The sequence below is a fragment of the Leiobunum rupestre genome, chromosome 7 (assembly GCF_980474605.1).
Source record: "Leiobunum rupestre chromosome 7, qqLeiRupe1.1.hap1, whole genome shotgun sequence".
Lineage (NCBI taxonomy): Eukaryota > Metazoa > Arthropoda > Arachnida > Opiliones > Sclerosomatidae > Leiobunum > Leiobunum rupestre.
The window spans coordinates 13,358,011-13,378,310 of record NC_143390.1 but is presented as its reverse complement, the minus strand read 5'-3'; the positions used below and the strand labels follow the sequence as shown (position 1 = coordinate 13,378,310).

Below are 20,300 nucleotides of genomic sequence, written 5' to 3'. Positions count from 1 at the left end.
GTTCTGAAAACACATTTTGAGCTAAGCTTCGGTTGTGAAAACACATTTTGAGCTAAGCCTCGGTTATGAAAACACATTTTGAGCTAAGCTTCGGTTATGAAAACACATTTTGAGCTAAACTTCGGTTGTGAAAACACATTTTGAGCTAAGCTTCGGTTGTGAAAACACATTTTGAGCTAAAATCGGTTGTGAAAACACATTTTGAGCTAAGCTTCGGTTGTGAAAACACATTTTGAGCTAAAATCGGTTGTGAAAACACATTTTGAGCTAAGCTTCGGTTGTGAAAACACATTTTGAGCTATGTTTCGGTTAAGAAAACATATTTTGAGCTAAACTTTGGTTATGAAATCATATTTTGAGCTAAGCCTTGGTTATGAAAACATATTTTGAGCTAAGCCTCGGTTATGAAAACATATTTTGAATTAAGCCTCGGTTATGAAAACATAAATTGAGCTAAGCTTCGGTTATTAAAACATATTTTGAGCCAAGCCTCGGTTATGAAAACATAAATTGAGCTAAGCTTCGGTTATGAAAACATATTTTGAGTTAAGCCTCGGTAATGAAAACATAAATTGAGCTAAGCTTCGGTTATGAAAACATATTTTGAGCCAAGCCTCGGTTATGAAAACATAAATTGAGCTAAGCTTCGGTTATTAAAACATATTTTGAGCCAAGCCTCGGTTATGAAAACATAAATTGAGCTAAGCCTCGGTTATGAAAACATAAATTGAGCTAAGCTTCGGTTATGAAAACATATTTTGAGTTAAGCCTCGGTTATGAAAACATAAATTGAGCTAAGCTTCGGTTATGAAAACATAAATTGAGCTAAGCTTCGGTTATGAAAACATATTTTGAGTTAAGCCTCGGTTATGAAAACATAAATTGAGCTAAGCTTCGGTTATGAAAACATATTTTGAGCCAAGCTTCGGTTATGAAAACATATTTTGAGCCAAGCCTCGGTTATGAAAACATAAATTGAGCTAAGCTTCGGTTATGAAAACACATTTTGAGCTAAGCTTCGGTTGTGAAAACACATTTTGAGCTAAGCTTCGGTTGTGAAAACACATTTTGAGCTAAGCTTCGGTTATGAAAACACATTTTGAGCTAAGCTTCGGTTATGAAAACACATTTTGAGCTAAGCTTCGGTTATGAAAACACATTTTGAGCTAAGCTTCGGTTGTGAAAACACATTTTGAGCTAAGCTTCGGTTGTGAAAACACATTTGGAGCTAAGCTTCGGTTATGAAAACACATTTTGAGCTAAGCTTCGGTTGTGAAAACACATTTGGAGCTAAGCTTCGGTTGTGAAAACACATTTTGAGCTAAGCTTCGGTTGTGAAAACACATTTTGAGCTAAGCTTCGGTTGTGAAAACACATTTTGAGCTAAGCCTCGGTTATGAAAACACATTTTGAGCTAAGCTTCGGTTATGAAAACACATTTTGAGCTAAACTTCGGTTGTGAAAACACATTTTGAGCTAAGCTTCGGTTGTGAAAACACATTTTGAGCTAAAATCGGTTGTGAAAACACATTTTGAGCTAAGCTTCGGTTGTGAAAACACATTTTGAGCTAAAATCGGTTGTGAAAACACATTTTGAGCTAAGCTTCGGTTGTGAAAACACATTTTGAGCTATGTTTCGGTTAAGAAAACATATTTTGAGCTAAACTTTGGTTATGAAATCATATTTTGAGCTAAGCCTTGGTTATGAAAACATATTTTGAGCTAAGCCTCGGTTATGAAAACATATTTTGAATTAAGCCTCGGTTATGAAAACATAAATTGAGCTAAGCTTCGGTTATTAAAACATATTTTGAGCCAAGCCTCGGTTATGAAAACATAAATTGAGCTAAGCTTCGGTTATGAAAACATATTTTGAGTTAAGCCTCGGCAATGAAAACATAAATTGAGCTAAGCTTCGGTTATGAAAACATATTTTGAGCCAAGCCTCGGTTATGAAAACATAAATTGAGCTAAGCTTCGGTTATGAAAACATATTTTGAGCCAAGCTTCGGTTATGAAAACATATTTTGAGCCAAGCCTCGGTTATGAAAACATAAATTGAGCTAAGCTTCGGTTATGAAAACACATTTTGAGCTAAGCTTCGGTTGTGAAAACACATTTTGAGCTAAGCTTCGGTTGTGAAAACAAATTTTGAGCTAAGCTTCGGTTATGAAAACACATTTTGAGCTAAGCTTCGGTTATGAAAACACATTTTGAGCTAAGCTTCGGTTATGAAAACACATTTTGAGCTAAGCTTCGGTTATGAAAACACATTTTGAGCTAAGCTTCGGTTGTGAAAACACATTTGGAGCTAAGCTTCGGTTATGAAAACACATTTTGAGCTAAGCTTCGGTTGTGAAAACACATTTGGAGCTAAGCTTCGGTTGTGAAAACACATTTTGAGCTAAGCTTCGGTTGTGAAAACACATTTTGAGCTAAGCTTCGGTTGTGAAAACACATTTTGAGCTAAGCTTCGGTTGTGAAAACACATTTTGAGCTAAGTTTCGGTTAAGAAAACATATTTTGAGCTAAACTTTGGTTATGAAATCATATTTTGAGCTAAGCCTCGGTTATGAAAACATATTTTGAGTTAAGCCTCGGTTATGAAAACATAAATTTAGCTAAGCTTCGGTTATGAAAACATATTTTGAGCCAAGCCTCGGTTATGAAAACATATTTTGAGTTAAGCCTCGGTTATGAAAACATATTTTGAGCCAAGCCTCGGTTATGAAAACATAAATTGAGCTAAGCTTCGGTTATGAAAACATATTTTGAGTTAAGCCTCGGTTATGAAAACATAAATTGAGCTAAGCTTCGGTTATGAAAACATATTTTGAGTTAAGCCTCGGTTATGAAAACATATTTTGAGTTAAGCCTGGGTTATGAAAACATAAATTGAGCTAAGCTTCGGTTGTGAAAACACATTTTGAGCTAAGCTTCGGTTGTGAAAACAAATTTTGAGCTAAGCTTCGGTTATGAAAACACATTTTGAGCTAAGCTTCGGTTATGAAAACACATTTTGAGCTAAGCTTCGGTTATGAAAACACATTTTGAGCTAAGCTTCGGTTGTGAAAACACATTTTGAGCTAAGCTTCGGTTGTGAAAACACATTTGGAGCTAAGCTTCAGTTGTGAAAACACATTTTGAGCTAAGCTTCGGTTGTGAAAACACATTTTGAGCTAAGCTTCGGTTGTGAAAACACATTTTGAGCTAAGCTTCGGTTGTGAAAACACATTTTGAGCTAAGTTTCGGTTAAGAAAACATATTTTGAGCTAAACTTTGGTTATGAAATCATATTTTGAGCTAAGCTTCGGTTGTGAAAACACATTTTGAGCTAAGCTTCGGTTGTGAAAACAAATTTTGAGCTAAGCTTCGGTTATGAAAACACATTTTGAGCTAAGCTTCGGTTATGAAAACACATTTTGAGCTAAGTTTCGGTTATGAAAACACATTTTGAGCTAAGCTTCGGTTGTGAAAACACATTTGGAGCTAAGCTTCGGTTATGAAAACCCATTTTGAGCTAAGCTTCGGTTGTGAAAACACATTTGGAGCTAAGCTTCGGTTGTGAAAACACATTTTGAGCTAAGCTTCGGTTGTGAAAACACATTTTGAGCTAAGCTTCGGTTGTGAAAACACATTTTGAGCTAAGCTTCGGTTGTGAAAACATAAATTTAGCTAAGCTTCGGTTATGAAAACATATTTTGACCCAAGCCTCGGTTATGAAAACATATTTTGAGTTAAGCCTCGGTTATGAAAACATATTTTGAGTTAAGCCTCGGTTATGAAAACATAAATTGAGCTAAGCTTCGGTTATGAAAACATATTTTGAGTTAAGCCTCGGTTATGAAAACATATTTTGAGTTAAGCCTCGGTTATGAAAACATAAATTTAGCTAAGCTTCGGTTATGAAAACATATTTTGACCCAAGCCTCGGTTATGAAAACATATTTTGAGTTAAGCCTCGGTTATGAAAACATATTTTGAGTTAAGCCTCGGTTATGAAAACATAAATTGAGCTAAGCTTCGGTTATGAAAACATATTTTGAGCCAAGCCTCGGTTATGAAAACATATTTTGAGTTAAGCCTCGGTTATGAAAACATATTTTGAGCCAAGCCTCGGTTATGAAAACATAAATTGAGCTAAGCTTCGGTTATGAAAACATATTTTGAGCTAAGCTTCGGTTATAAAAACCTTCATTATTAAAACATTTTGAGCTAAGCCTCGCGGTTATAAAACTAGGCGTCATTTACAACTTGACCAGTAAAAGTATGGTAGCACCGCTAAAATAATTTCATCTGCAAGATAATGTGACGGCACTATGTCTGCTTTCCTAATTTATCACATTTCCACCAATCGCCGTCATCAGTATGGCGTTTATTAAAAAGAACATCTGATGCAAAACGGGTTATCATGGCTCGATAAAGACGGAGTTGGTTATCCTTATCCTTCCTTCGAGCCAACAGGTTGAGCAAATATTTTGATTCCTTTACACCAAAAATAAATTCAGCTCCCAATAATATGGGAAAGTAGAGCTTGGAGAAGAGAAGGTGATTCTGGAGGGGGAAGCGCAGAACGGGGGAGTGAAAGGTTCCACATCTAGTGGTCAAGGTTAAATAAGATAAAAATAGCATTGCTAGTTGGCAGCACTAGATGAGGTCTGACCAAAATAAAATTCCCCTTCCCGAGCTGTCGTTCAGAATTTTCCCCCTATCCTAAAATGTATTTATATATATTTAGGTTTGATAAGTATACTAATCCCCTTCAAGGTTCTTCTCAACATAGCATATGTAACATAATTACTCATAAGTATGCCTCTGTATAACATTTCCATTGAAAAAAGTTCAATGAGACCTTGTTTCACGCGGAACATACTAACTTCCGTTTCCCATAAGTAAAGGTGATGACGCGTATTTCGTCACGGAGTTGTAAGTGACGTAATTTACGTCATATCCCGTGAACAAGGTTTCATTAACGAAAATGCTTTTATGGCATACTTATGTTACATATGAACATAGTAATTGCTCCTAAGTATAAATAAGTACAGACTATCGATGCATAAACTATATTGTCAATACATTAACTTAATAAACTCAAGCGGAATTTAACCGAAAATGAATTTTTCTAGTTTTGGAAATAAAATAGCGAAACGCGAACCCGTTAATTTAAATTAATTTTTAGAAAAACCGAATTTTTCGAGTTACTTGGTTTTGGAAATAAGGTAGCGAAACGCGAACCCGTTAATTTAAATTAATTTTTAGAAAAACCGAATTTTTCGAGTTACTTGGTTTTGGAAATAAGGTAGCGAAACGCGAACCCGTTAATTTAAATTAATTTTTAGAAAAACCGAATTTTCCGAGTTACTTGGTTTTGGAAATAAGGTAGCGAAACGCGAACACGTTAATTTACATTCATTTTTAGACAAACCGAATTTTTCGAGTTACTTGGTTTTGGAAATAAGGTAGCGAAACGCGAACACGTTAATTTACATTCATTTTTAGACAAACCGAATTTTTCGAGTTACTTGGTTTTGGAAATAAGGTAGCGAAACGCGAACACGTTAATTTACATTCATTTTTAGACAAACCGAATTTTTCGAGTTACTTGGTTTTGGAAATAAGGTAGCGAAACGCGAACCCGTTAATTTAAATTAATTTTTAGACAAACCGAATTTTTCGAGTTACTTGGTTTTGGAAATAAGGTAGCGAAACGCGAACCCGTTAAATTAAATTAATTTTTAGACAAACCGAATTTTTCGAGTTACTTGGTTTTGGAAATAAGGTAGCGAAACGCGAACCCGTTAATTTACATTCATTTTTAGACAAACCGAATTTTTCGAGTTACTTGGTTTTGGAAATAAGGTCTGCCATCTTTTTTGTGCGTACGTGAGTTATGAAATCCAGCGAATCGGCCAGAAATCTCACTTAAAATTAAAATTAATTAATGAAACCGAAAACGTAGTTCAGAAATGATCAGTACTAGCTAAAAATATAATTTTCAACCAAGTCGGTCTAAATTTAAAAACCGTATGCAGATTCAAAGTTGAAAATTGCGAAAAACCACAATGATTAACTCTTTAGGCACCGATTCCAAACATTTATAACGGGCTACTGAGGGCATGATATTTCCTTTCGATTAAGATATCCCTGACCCTTCTAAGCCTAATTCTTATGTGGAATACGGCACTACGAAATAGCTCAGGATGGTAGCAAAGACTAAAGCTATACTCTCATATTCTTAGGTACCTGAATGAATTCTTGTTATATCGTTTTCAGGGGATAAACTATAACCAGAAGTAAATGAACGGAAGTTATTGAAATAGCGCTCAGAATCGGAGGGCGTTTTCCTTAAGAAAATGAAAATCGAGTCAAATAAAAGCTAATTTCCATCCCCGTCTTATGAAGCGATAAATTGCACTTGGGAATTGTTGGTATAAAAAATGGTTGCATAAAAAGAAAAACGTTTTCTTTTCGGACTAGGAGCGCGCAAAATTTCAAATTCGAGGTCAAAATTTAACTTCATAAGGAAAACGCCTCCAACATGGGGAATATAGCAGATACCGTTTTATTGTAGACGGGCCAAAGTCGTTCGTACGAGTGTTGATGTCCCCAGAAAGCGACGTCCACTCCGTAGTCGTAAAGCATCTTCTCCAAGCCTTTGCCCCTCAAGAGACTCCCGCCATCACGAACCTGAGACAAATGACCAAAGAAAAATAACGTTAGGCGGACGCTCTTTCAATCATTCCGTTATACACTTTTCAGATGAGGCATAGAAACACCGGGGCTTTATACTCCGTCTAGTGAGTCAAAGGTCACGTTTTAAATATGTATGAAAAACGGTTTTAAGGCCTAGTCCGAAGAAAGTTTTTATGGTTTGCATCTTCGACTTTTCACTGATGTACGCTGTAAAGTAACAAATTTTCATTTTCCCACACTGAAGATCTTGGAGAATTTGTCATGTTCTTAACGAAACTGATCTAGTTCCGCGTAAAATCCCGTATTTAGATGGTTAATAAAAGAGAAAGTAAGTGAACTTTTATTCTAGACAAGGCTTAGTGACGACTGGGAGCCGATATACGAAGGCCACCATAGTCTTCATTAGACTATCCAAGTGTATACTACCATAAGTGTATAATATTGTTACATAAGTGTGACACTTCATATTCTTCACATGCAAAAGTTTTACTGAGAGATATTCACAAGACAGACTGCATTACGGGCTTCGTCGCCGTTTTGCGTCCGCTTGTTAACGCGTCACACGTAGCCTTTGACAGCGCCTCGCTAGGGGGAGATTTTCTTTTTGCGATGACGTCACTCCGGCCGTTACTAGCTCTCAGTAAAATATTCCCCAAAGTGACAATTTTATGGAACAATATTATAGACTTATGATACTACATATATAATTTTCTGGTATTATATTATACTGTGGGTTGGCGGAGTTAATTTGGGGTGGCGGAGTGGTTAGCGCTTTCGCCTCGCAGCTAGAGGAGCCGGATTCGATCCAAGCTAGTAGCACTGGGTGAAAACTTAGAACCACTCCTTCGGCGTTGAGTTTGCAAGTTGTCTTCCCACTGGTTAAAGGGGTTTTCTCCCTAGTTCTTCTATGTCCACTTTCCATTAAAACTTGATGAGGTTAACGGTAATAGCTAAGGGAGTGCAGGGAGCTGTTGGCTCGCGTGGCTTGAAGGGCTTGCCACCATCCTCCTACGCGTTGTAACCCGGCCACCTGTTTAAAGGCATTATAAGTCGCTTGATGACTTGGGCCTAAGGTTGTGCCTTGGTTATTAGCCTAGCTGATTATTATTTTAAGATAACCACAACCCCCTTGTACAAAATACCATAAGGGTTACGCGCAGTTGATAATTACATTTGACTATTACGTTACTTATGGCTTTATATATGTATAGCGTTTCCTTGGACACTTTTGGAGAATTATATCCGTTGGACTGGGTTTAATCTGGTCCTAAAATAGACATTGAAGGCGTAATATCCAAACTCAATCCTAAAATATCTCCGGTAATAAGATTTTCTTAGGAGCTATAACCTTGAAATGCCGGCTAATTTGGTTTCGCTGAACAGGCTGATGAAAATTGAATTAGACCCTCCTGAGAGTAGAAAATAAATTCGATATACTGACACGCCAAAGGACTGGCCTTTTCCAACCCACCTACCTCGCGTTACCTTCCACGTCAGAGAAGATTAAAATGAACCCGATTAGGGTGGAAATATCTAACTCGCTATTTCGCTTCTGTTATGACCTGACCACAGGTAGATTATCTTGTCGTCTGCTATTATGTAGTATTATCATAAGTAACATACTACGTAAAATTACCGAGGCCTTTTCCGTATTTTTCCGAAAAATATTAAAAACGTTTTCATTCCATGATTTGTCTAATATATTGTTTGCAAATTTAAATAAAGCGGCATTTTCACCTCATTTTTTCTAATCTAAAAGTAAAACTAAACCTATAGACTAGTTTAAACTGGTTGAAATGTAACACTATTAATGTTTTGTAGTATGTTTACTGATATTAGTCATTTTAAATCGATAAAAAGTTTAAAACATTAAAAACCCTTGAAAAGTAATATATGTTTAAATTTTTTATTTTTCCGATTTGCGGAAAATTTTCCGGAAAATTTTCCGGAAATTTTCTGGAAATTTTTCCGCATTTTATTTTTCCGGAAAATTAACAACCCTAATTTAATCATTTTAAACAGATTTAATCAATTTAAACAGATTTAATCAACTTAATCGTGATTTAATCAACTTAATCGTGATTTAATCAACTTAATCGTGATTTAATTGAATTTAATCAACTTAATTTAAACGCATTGTGGAAAAATGCATAAAATATTACACATTTCGTAGAAGAAAAGCCAATTTCTAAAACTATTTTAAGTGAGGTCTTACATATAAATATAAATAATTGTTCTTTTTTAAATAATTTAAAAATTATACTTTTCAGACTTGTGGCGCCATCTAGTAAGATTTCGCGTGTTTCAAAATTAAATCTTTAATGACCGTACAGCCGCGAAAGGATCTTACCCTCTCTCATATGTGTATCGAAACTATCGATCTATACCATCCGAACTGATCTCCAGTCTACCGACTTTTGGGGCGAATGTATTATTCAAATACAACGAGCTTAGCCATAGAAAATATACACGAGGAATAGAAACTAGGTCTATTAACTTCCGGTAATGTTACGACTTAATTCTCGTGTATTAATCTTAAAGGGAGTATGAACTTCGATATTTATGGATAAAAAATAATTTATATTTTCGGATAATTGTACGTTATGGATAAAAATAAAATAAGTGGTTAATTTTTATCCAAAATCCGGCATCAAATACCAAAAAACGTTCAGATCGAACGGACCGGAATCGGGCTCACAACAAAACGAACAATCTTAGGACCCACATTATAAAGGGTATTGTGAATAAAGTATTATTATAAACTTAGAAACTTGGCATTTCTTCAACCAAATATTTCAGTCGGTAACGAACGTAGGCATAGCTCTCCCAACCCCGGTAGAAACAGTCAAAATTCTATAAACTTAGGGGGTCTTGATAGTCTTATCTTGAACGAATAATTACTGGACTCGAAACCTAAGCAAAATCCCCGGTTCCACAATTTGCATTGCCCGTCAGCGCTGCTACCGAGATAATCGCGAAATATTTCTGTCCAAATACAAAACACGTGCGTAAAAATGTCAGATGACCCGCATTCCGTCGTCTGCTCCGCTGTTTTTAATAGAAGTGAGGCTTTTGGAGTTTTAATAGGATTTAGATTATTCAGTAATAATTGTATTGGAATAAAAATGAAAGGGTAATGATGTATTTAATTTAAATAAGAAGTTCGCTTTAATATTTTTGAATATATAATTTGTGTGATTATAAATTTAAAAATGCCTAGTCAAAATTGAAATAAAGGTGTAAGCTTTGACGACAGTGACGAGCTAAGAACGCTAGGCCTAACGTCGTCCGCTAATTAATATTGGTCACGTGTTTAGTATTTGGATAGAAATCTTTCCAATATTTGACACAACGGCGCTACAAGCAGCGCTGCCGTAAAAGCACCAAGCGCGCCATTTGGTTTCGGGTCAAGTAATTATTCGTCCAAGGTCTTATGGTATTAGCCTAGCTAATTATTATTATTATTATTAGATAAATACCCTGGAGATGCCTCTGGCGCAGCCTCGAAAGTTGGCGTTGGAGCAGTACATGGGCCGGTGACCCGCCACCAAGATCCAAGGATGTCGCCGCCTGTTCTCCGCCAGATTAGCTTTCTAAGAAAAGAATAAGAAACTAAAGTCCAGCGTAACGACTATAAAGGCTGATTTTCACTAGGAGAGAAACGGGACGACAGCGACGGCGGACGCAAAAATATTGTATTAGGCCCAACGGGAATTTTTTGCGTCGAAGCTAACCGTCGTGGCGTTTTTGGATTAGTGAAAACTAGCCCTAATCTTAGCGGGTGGGGAGCTTTTACGACCTTCAAAACATCTTCCAGCCAAGCGTACTGCCACAAAAGAGATTGCACTCCGCCGTATTCCAAGATGTAATAGGCCTCGGTTGAGAGCGAAATGATCCTCATTGGTCCCGCTGTGTATCTAATGGCGCCGAATGGGAGAAGAAAAAAGATAATTACGGTTCAATTCCTTTCGATGATTTCTCTTTGGTCGATGACCGTTCACTTACGTGTACATCATATTCTCGTGGTCACCCGGCATCCAAAAACGGCTTTTGTAGTTGCTAAAGTTGCTGTAAATATGATACCAACGTTTAGATTCGATGGTACGTTGTCAAATGGTACGCGTGTTTTTACCCGAAGGATTCGTGATTCCCCGGAGTCACCATGTACGGGATCTTGGACGCCACTGGTTCCATTTCTTGGACGAAGCTGTCGCCGACGTAAAGCCCGGAAAGGACCGTCGAGGCACTTCTCACATCCGGCTGTGGGAGGGAGCGCAAATTAGGCTTTGGGTTTGAATTTAATTTTAATCAATTTGATTTAACTCTTACGAGGTGCATGTCGTATCCAATATCACCTGAAATTGTACAATTTAACGCCATCAGAATGATACAGACGTTTGATTGGCTGAAGCATATCGCGTCAGTCGCCTAGCTAGGGGGGTGGTGGTGGCCACCCGTTTGGACGTGATTAATAATCAATAATCAAATAATCAAATCAGCTAGGCTAATACCGAAGGCACCACCTTAGGCCTAAGTCATCTACCGACTTATAAAGCCATTAATTCAGGTGACCGGGTTACAGTGCGTAGGAGGGTGGCGGCAAGCCCTTCATGCCACGCGAGCCAACAGCTCCCTACACTCACTATTACCGTTAACCTCGACAAGTTTTTATGGAAGGGGAAACCGAAGAGATTAGGGGAAAACCCCTTAAACCAGTGGGGAGAGAGCTTGCAAACTCAACGTGGAAGGAGTTGTTCCGAGTTTTCACCCAGTGCCGCAAGCTGGGTTCGAATCCCGGCTCCACTTGCTGCGAGGCGAAAGTGCTAACCACTTTAGCCACCCCGACCGTAAAATCAATAATACTAGAGACTAGTTAGTAGCACACCATGATATCCGCCCAGGGTGTCACCCACGCTAGCTACGCCACTGTATCGCGTAATAGCAGAAGTAAATAACGTCTCTTACGATATAATTTTCAACGAAAAGTTACACCGAATCACTGCTCTAAATTTATTTATTAATACCATAAGTATATAATATTGTTACATAAGTGTGACACTTCCTATTCTTCACATGCAAAAGTTTTACTGAGAGCTAGTCACAAGACAGACTGTATTATGGGCTTCGTCGCCATTTTGCGTCCGCTTGATAAAGCGTCACACGTAGCCTTTGACAGCGCCTCGCTAGGGGGAGATTTTCTTCTTGTGATGACGTCATTCCGTTACTAGCTCTCAGTAAAAATTATCCAAAGTGACAAAATTATGGAACAATATTATAGATTTATATTGATACTTAGGGAGAATGACTATTTTTAGGGTTGCTTCAAATCCCCCAGGTATTGTTTCCCTAAAACTGACTTCCCCCTCACTCGTGCCTGGGAAGAATTTGGGAACCGCATAATTTAAACCAGGCTAACACTTACCCCTAAAATCGCTTGGTTTTAGAGAACTAGTTTTCAAAACCAGCGTGAGAAATCGCTTCGTGTTGGTTCGGGAAGCAAATCGTCCAAGTCGGTTCGCTTAGAATCGCTTTCGAAACGACAAGGCGGGGAAGTCAAATTGCTCGTATTTTCCAAAATAATGGGAATAAAATTCTAAATTATGTCAAATATTATTATTGTATGTATAGTTAACATAATTAACTAATTGTTTTGGGATACATTTTAGTATTTTCAAAATTCTGGTCATATTTGAAATGACGTTAAGCCTTGGCTATAAGCGAACCGGGCTGAAGCGATTTCACACGTGTGAACCAAGAACTATCGTCGGCGGTCAAACCTGTCATTCAAACCGACCTAAACTGGGTTTGAAGTTTCGCTTTAGTTATCACAAAACGTATTTTAAAAAATTAGTGGGAACACGCGAAGGTGCACGTTTCAAGCTAATAAAAATTGAATACTTCTATCGTAATATCAGAAGTAAATGAACCGAAGTTATCGAAATAGCGCTCAGAATCGGAGGTCGTTTTCCTTACGAAAATGATGAGAAAATCGAGTAAAATAAAAGCTAATTTCCTTCCCCATCTTTTGACACAATAAATTTCTTTTTGGAATTATGGGTATAGCTATTTCTATGTATAAAAAATGGTTCCTTAAACACAAAAAAAAAGTTTTTTCTTCGGCCAAGGATCGCGCAAAATTTAAAATTCGAGGTCAAAATGTAACTTCATAAGGAAAACGCCTCCAACATGGGGAGTATAGCAGTCTGATAACTTCGGTTCATTTAGTTTTGGTAATACTTACCCGTATGAAGAATAAGGTCAATGTTTTCTTGTTTGGTTTGTTCGTTGAGGTGGTCGAAGATTTTGCCGTCCTTCAGTCCTAAATCGCCGAAAATGGCCAATCGAGGGGACCAGTCCGTTCCTGACGGCATCGTTTTGAAAGTGTAGTTCTTACTCCAGCCAAAATCGGGCCCACCACAGCGATACCCTGCGTTGAACGGTACAAAACGGATCGTATTCATATTAATCTATTAATATTAAGTTACTTTCAATCAGTAAAGTAATAAGAAGTTCAATCAATTATGTAGCGCATGAGATGGCTTACGAGTGTAAAAATGTCCTTTATTTAACCTCCCTTTATGGAAGACCCCAATAAACTTAGGGATTACCTCTAACGAGCGCCAAAAAGGTCAAAGGCCACAGGAGGGATCAGACAGTATTAGAATCGTTTTGGGCCGACAGAAATACTTGATTTTATATTCCTTTTACAGTAAACGACTTTAGGCTGACTATACTTTTTCGCATAAATTCGGCTAATTTAGAGGTTTTATGGTCGTGAAAATTTAAACTTTAGTGGTGTTTAAGTTGGAAAATTAAAAGTTGATGATCCCTATTTCATTGGAAAGTTAAATCTGAATTCTTTTGAGGTTAACGAAATAATTTATCATCTAACTAACTTTATGAACATATTTATGTTTTTGTATAAATCCTAATCATGTGATAGTTTTAGAATCATTTATAATTTATAAGCAATATTTGTGTAACAATGGCATAAACAAATGGTCATCTATGGAAAATTGCACGAAATAAACAAATGGTCATCTATGTAAAATTTCACGAATTGAACAAACGGTCATCTATGGAAAATTGCACGAAATAAACAAAATAAGGTCATCTAAGTAAAATTGCAGGAAATAAACAAAATAAGGTCAACTATTTAAAATTGCACGAAATAAACAAAATAAGGTCATCTATGTAAAATTGCACGAAATAAACAAATGGTCATCTATGGAAAATTTCACGAATTGAACAAATGGGCATCTATGGAAAATGGCACGAAATAAACAAATGGGCATCTATGGAAAATTGTTAAAGGTCACCCACGGGAATTTGTCAAAGAGAAAATTCAGCAAAATTTTCAAAAAGAAAATTGCTTGAGAGAAACTTATAAGTAAATGGTCGGCATTTACCCGAAAACTATATTATTAATATTATTACGTAATATCAGAAGTAGGTACTGAATTTATTATCCACGCAATTAATAAGGCCGCTGACTGATTAGACCTACCGCCGTCAATTGCGGGAAAATTGGTGGGGACCAAAGATCGAATATCAGCCCGCTGAGAAGAAAGTAGCGACGTATGAATTCCTAATGGCCGCAGTAAGCCTTTGCCTCATCATCGCTTTTCTCTCGCCGCTGCGACATTTTCTTTTATTTTGTAATTCGGACAACGACCGTCCGACGCTTAATTGAACTTACTCCCTCCCCCTCCACGCTGTTCTTTCTGGCCAGCCCAAGTCGATGAGCCAAGGTCTTAATTACAATCTCCAATGTGGCCCGAAGGACCAACTACTCCATTGACTAAAAGCCTAAAAGGGAAGATGACAAGGACACCGTTTTTCCGTCATCTCATTTTTTTGGGTTCGCGGCGACTTTTCCAACTCGGGTAATTTTCCCTTTCTTTCTAAATTTAGTAACCTTTTATTGCGTTTTTTTCCCTACAGTAATTTCGAGACGAAATTATCTCAAGGGCTGCGGCTGTTTCAAATATTACCGTCTTGTTTCTTCGGGCAGAAATCCAATATTATTTCGGGATATACCGCGTACGTAAAAGTTAATTAGGGAATGTTTATTCTAATTATTTGAAGAGAAACGGTTAAAAATAATGCCATTTTTAGAAAGGGGAACCTTCGTCTATTTATTTTAGAATCGACAATCGTTACATTGATTCTATACTGGGTGTTGCAAAAGGTGATGCAAAAATTTGAAGGAGTTGTAGGGGGTGAGTTGAGAAGGATGCCTGTTTTTTCACATTTTCCTACGATGAGTGAAAAGAGCGCAAGAAAGCTTCAAAGTGTGGCCTACTAGCAAAAGTAAATAGGGGGAGAAAGTCTGGCACTTGGGTCCAACCGCACGACGTTTTATTTGAGGGGTAAAATTTTTGGGATTCGGAAATGACTTCCCCCTCGCCTCTTTACAGGGACACAAAGGTATCGGTTGTACTCCGCCACGATGAAAAATAGTTCTCTATAAAATACGTGAATATTAAACTTTTGCTTTCCATATTTTGGTTAATTTAATTCCTAAATAAAGTAGATATATGATAGAAACTAAAATGCGACATTTTAGAAATAATAACACGACTTTTGAAAAGAAATAAACCGTAACTAGGATAACGCTCACTTAAATCGTGGAGAGTGTGGCGCCATCTAAGAGCAGAGATCGGGACTAATTGGTAAATCTACGATGTTAAGGCCTAACAATTTGCAAGTTTAACTGAAATAATAGCTATAGCTACGAGCTTTTTTTTGTTTATTTGACAATTGATATAGTAATTATTAATTAAAATCAACCGTTATCGAAGGAAATAATGGTCAGCATTTGACAGAGAGACTATTTGAAATCGCGAGGCGGTGACATGGTTGCCAGGGAATAAAATTCTAAATTTTCATCTTGAGCGCGGACCGGAATACCACAAATGCACTACTTCGCGCGTAATGTGCTATCCTTATTGGTTAGAAATATCACGTGATCACTAGCTCTTCAAAAAGGGTGTCAAGCATGGTGGAAGGTAAAATCTGAAGGCAGTGATAGACTTTCTCCCCCTATTTACTTTTGCTACTAGCCAATGGAAGTAGGCTGCAACCAGCGCAAAACCAAGCAGCAGGGAAACGCGAACATTAAGGTTGGGTTCTTATGGGTGAAAAAGGACTTTGTAACCAAATTGAGGTAACCAGCGTAAAAAAGTCAACCTAAACAGTATTTTAAGTCCCGTAGCCACGGGGTGGGGCATTCGGGGGCGATGCCCTCTCAAATGAAATTTGTATTTGCTCCCACATTTAATCCATTCCCCTTCAAAGAATTTTCTCTGTCCCTTCATATTTATTAGTTTTTTAAACTTCTATTCGTAGAAATTTTCCTTTTGGACCACTTGTCTTTGTCAAAGGTTTAGATCGTTATTTATAGGTAACTATTTCTTAATAAAAAAGGGTTTTTTTTTGTTGAACACCAAAAACATTTCACGGAGCCACTATTTTTAATTTTCGAAATTAAGTAACGAAAAAGATGGGCCCCCTCACAAAAAGCTACTGCCCCTTAACGAAATTTTTCTGGCTACGGGCCCGACAGTATTTCAAGTCCCTGCTGCTTGGTTGTGCGCTTGTTGCAGCCTACTTCCAGACGCTAGTAGGCCACACTTTGAAGCTCTGGCACTCTTTTAATTCATCGTAGGCAAATGGGAAAAAACCAGGCATACTTCTCAACTCACCCCAGGGCAACAACTCCTTCAAATTTTTGCACAACCTTTTGAAACACCCTGTATAATTTCGTTTTCAAATTTCATTTTTGAGTTGCCAGTAATTTTATTTCGGAGTCTGTTGATCTAAGATCACGATCGAACCGCAAAAGCAATCAAGTTTTGTGTGTCTCCAATAAAGTAATATTAGCGCGGTTCCAAAAGAAACAACTTTTCAAATAAAGCGATAGTTTTTCCCATTAGCTAAGCCCCGGGGCTACTCATCCCGGGGATCGCGCCGTAAAGCTTTTAGAGAAGGAGGTGAAAAAGAGAAGAATCTCCTAAGGAAGATTTACAGAGGCTGAGGGTCATTTCGAAGTCTGAAAGCGCCTAACGAGACATAACGACTCTCTCCAGGAAGCGCCAAGAAGATTACTCACAATATTTCTGATTGGGCTCCAAGTCGGTCAGTTTGACCCGGTGGATGTACCTTTGGTCCAGAATCGTGACGCCCGGATGTATGCGGAAGCTCTGACCGACACTCCTGTAAACGGGCAAAGCCGGAACTTCCGGCGTGGTCGTTGTTGGCCCGGCCGTACTCGCGCTCGGGATGGTCTCGTTCGCTATCCGGTCCTTTATATCGGCGTCGTCATCCTCCTGCACTTGCTGCACCACTTTGTCCTCTTTGACCTTGGCCTTGTGGTCAGTGGCGCAGGGGACGCAGGCTCCTTGGTGGTCCGTTTGTTGGCTTAATTTCATTATTCCTTGTCCGGCTTTGGCTTGAGAGCCCACTCGGATAGTCTCGGCGGCCTCCAGCTCCAACTGGTCCCCTTCTAGCCGAACCACTTCCGGTTTGCTCTTTATCCGAGTTTCCGGAGTCGAGTTCGAACCAAGCGCCTTTTTCTGCCTCACCGAGGAAGATCTTTCTTCTCTGGCGGCGGCAGAGACGACGGCGACATCTGGAGGCACTAATCCGTACTCCACGATTGTTTCCGGAGTATTTTCAATTGTCACCCACGATACTGCCATCGAATTTGGTTCATCTATTCAAATAAGAAAAAAATATTTAAATTTTATTTTCTCTCATTCTTCCTAAAATATTTGGTTTTAAATTAAGAAAAAATAGTTCGATGATAAAGATCATTAAACCTCCGATTTTTCGAAGGCTAATGGCCTTGGTTTTCAAAGGGGTATTACATTGAACCTAAAATGGTTTTCAACCTATGCGTATCAATTTACTGTAATCTCGATTTTTACAGCGAGTAATTAATTACTTTGCAATGAAAGAAAACTTCGTTGACAAATGCACTAATTACCAAATTAAAGCAAATTACAAATAATTTAAAAATAATGTCTAAGAATTTAAGACTAAAAAAAGATATTTGAATGAAAATAGTTCAATAAAATCTTTTCAATTTGGTAGATATTATTGTATATTAATTTCACTTTTAAAAATAAGATTTAAGAATCTAAGAATAAAAATATTTGAATAAAAACTAACAAGATATTACAAAATAAATTTTTTAAACAATTAAATAAAATTTTGACAATTTTTTTAGTTATTATGGTATATTAATTTCTTCGCTTTTAAAAAAGATTTATGAAAATAAGATTTAAAAAAAATTAATAAAAACCAACCAAACATTAAAAAATATTTTTTTTAAATAATTCCATAAACTGTGGTAAATTTGGTAGTTATTATAGTATATTAATTTCGCTTTTAAAAATAAGATTTAAGAATTTAGGACTAAAAATATTGGAATAAAAACCAACAAGATATTACAAATTAATTGTTTTAAATAATTAAATAAAATGTTGTAAATTTGTTAGTTATTATGGTATATTAATTTCTTCGCTTCAAAAAATAAGATTTAAGAAACTAAGATTTAAATAACTTTAATAAAAACCAACAAGACATTACAATTTTTTTAAATAATTCCATAAAATGTGGTCAATTTGGTAGTTATTATAGTATATTAATTTGGCTTTTAAAAATAAGATTTAAGAGTCTAAGGATAATAAAATATTTGAATAAAAACCAACAAGATATTACAAAATAGTTTTTTTTAAATAATTAAAATGTTGTAAATTTTTTGGTTATTATGGTACATTAATTTCTTTGCTTCTAAAAATAAGATTTAAGAAACTTAGATTTAAAACATAACAAAATATTTTTTTTTAATAATTCTATAAAATGTGGTAAATTTGGTAGTTATTATGGTATATTAGTTTCTACGCTTTTTAAAATAAAGTTCTAATAATCTAAGAATTAAAAAATATTTAAATAAAAACCAACAAGATATTACAAAATAAAATTAAGTTATTAAATAAAATGTTGCAATTTGGTAGTTACTATATTCTATTAATTTTATCTCATTTCATTAACTGAAAACCTTTCTTCGAAACGAATTGAACAATCTAAATAAATAATAAAATAATATATTCCATACCTGCCAAAGCGATATGAACTTGCAAAGCGTGAGTTTGCGACGTAACCAACGGCGTAAACGCGATTAAATTAATACCCATAATAATACCGAATACCGTAGTGACGTAAACGTAATTTGGCGTGATTGATAAAATCATCTTTTTACGCCGAAGACAGAGCGACTCTTAGCCCGACTTCTTTCGAACGGATTATAAAAATGTGGATTCGTCGAGAACCTTTTTCGAGAGTTATTCAATCTTCAAAATAGCCGGTGTGAGATCAACGGACGAAAAAAATTAGGGCAACACTTTAAATGAGGGAAAGATAGGATTCTTAGCCTCGAGACACGCCGAAAACCTTCTGGGGAAGATATTTCATGTTTTTCAAAGGATATGATTGTAGCTACTGAATACGTTCCAACATTTTATTCATTTTTTTATTTTTGAGGAAAATGTTCGCACTAGTCGAATCGCTCTGTTTCGAGTCTTTGTGATAAAGGGATACCACTTTAGATTTAATACACGAAAATAAATCGAAATGAACTATGCTTAAAAATATTGGTATTCGTAGTATCATAAATAACATAGTAATCGTAAGCATGGTACTTAAAATTTAACTATAGCAATTTTTGGCAAGGAAAATTTAAATAGTAACGTCTCTACTTAAGGACCGAGAAATTAATTCCACAAACCTCTACGAAAGATCATCCAAGCTTATTGAAAATTGAAATAACTTCAAAAGTAAATTTTACGCATACTTGGACAAAATAATGATGAGTTATTGAATCGTTACATTAAATTTTCTTATAATTTAATTTTTTTAAACCATAATTTTTGCTATCATTAACCAAAATTGATACGTGTCATACTTATGGTAGCATAATATAAAAAAAATTAACAAAATTTGATATTTGAAGTTTCACGAGAAGATAAAATTGAAATTTCAAGGGCGAGTTGACGTACGTGCCAAAAACGATTATTAAAAATCCGTTTTGAAAGCTGCCTTCACTGCCAACATAGGATAAAGTGCGTTGCCAAAACTACACGTCGACATATTAGTTGCGTTTTATACAAAAACCACCTTAATTAGACAAAGAAATACTCATTATAATACCATTCGTGTACTGGAATTCAATCCTCTACGACATTTAGCATAAGTTAATAATAAATTATTTTTCGTCAGTTTCCCATCTTCCGCGTGTGACGGGTTGGAACTTGGACACTCGCAAAATTTGGTGCAAAGGGATTTTGATTCTCAGTTTTTTCAGAAATCAGAAACTGATTTTAAGATTTCAGAGCATGATTTTCGTGTTGATTTTTGTTTTATGAGGCTAATATTCGTCTTGATTTTTGTTATTGAGGCGAATTTTTATTTTTATTTTGGTTTTTGAGGTTAGTTTTCGAATTTATTTTTGTTTTTTTAGGCTAATTTATCTTGATTTTTGTTTTTGGGGCAAATTTTCGTATTGATTTTTGTTATTGAGGCTAATTTTCGTCTTGATTTTT

At 36.3% G+C, this 20,300-nt stretch overlaps 1 protein-coding gene across 1 annotated transcript in view; it reads right to left on the bottom strand.

Annotated features, from left to right (window-relative positions):
- The window catches only part of LOC149934748 (acid phosphatase type 7-like), a 36,472-nt gene extending 17,262 nt beyond the window's left edge, over positions 1-19,210 (bottom strand). Inside the window, exons 1-9 of the mRNA XM_090181473.1 lie at positions 18,818-19,210; positions 16,808-17,410; positions 12,935-13,120; positions 11,023-11,048; positions 10,826-10,953; positions 10,699-10,761; positions 10,493-10,610; positions 10,173-10,286; positions 6,559-6,687 (exon numbers count right to left, since the gene is read on the bottom strand). Coding sequence (XP_090037599.1) covers positions 6,559-6,687; positions 10,173-10,286; positions 10,493-10,610; positions 10,699-10,761; positions 10,826-10,953; positions 11,023-11,048; positions 12,935-13,120; positions 16,808-17,410; positions 18,818-18,953 — 1,503 coding nt within the window. The 5' untranslated portion in view covers positions 18,954-19,210. The remainder of the gene's footprint in view (positions 1-6,558; positions 6,688-10,172; positions 10,287-10,492; positions 10,611-10,698; positions 10,762-10,825; positions 10,954-11,022; positions 11,049-12,934; positions 13,121-16,807; positions 17,411-18,817) is intronic.
- Between the last annotated feature and the right edge of the window lie 1,090 nt (positions 19,211-20,300).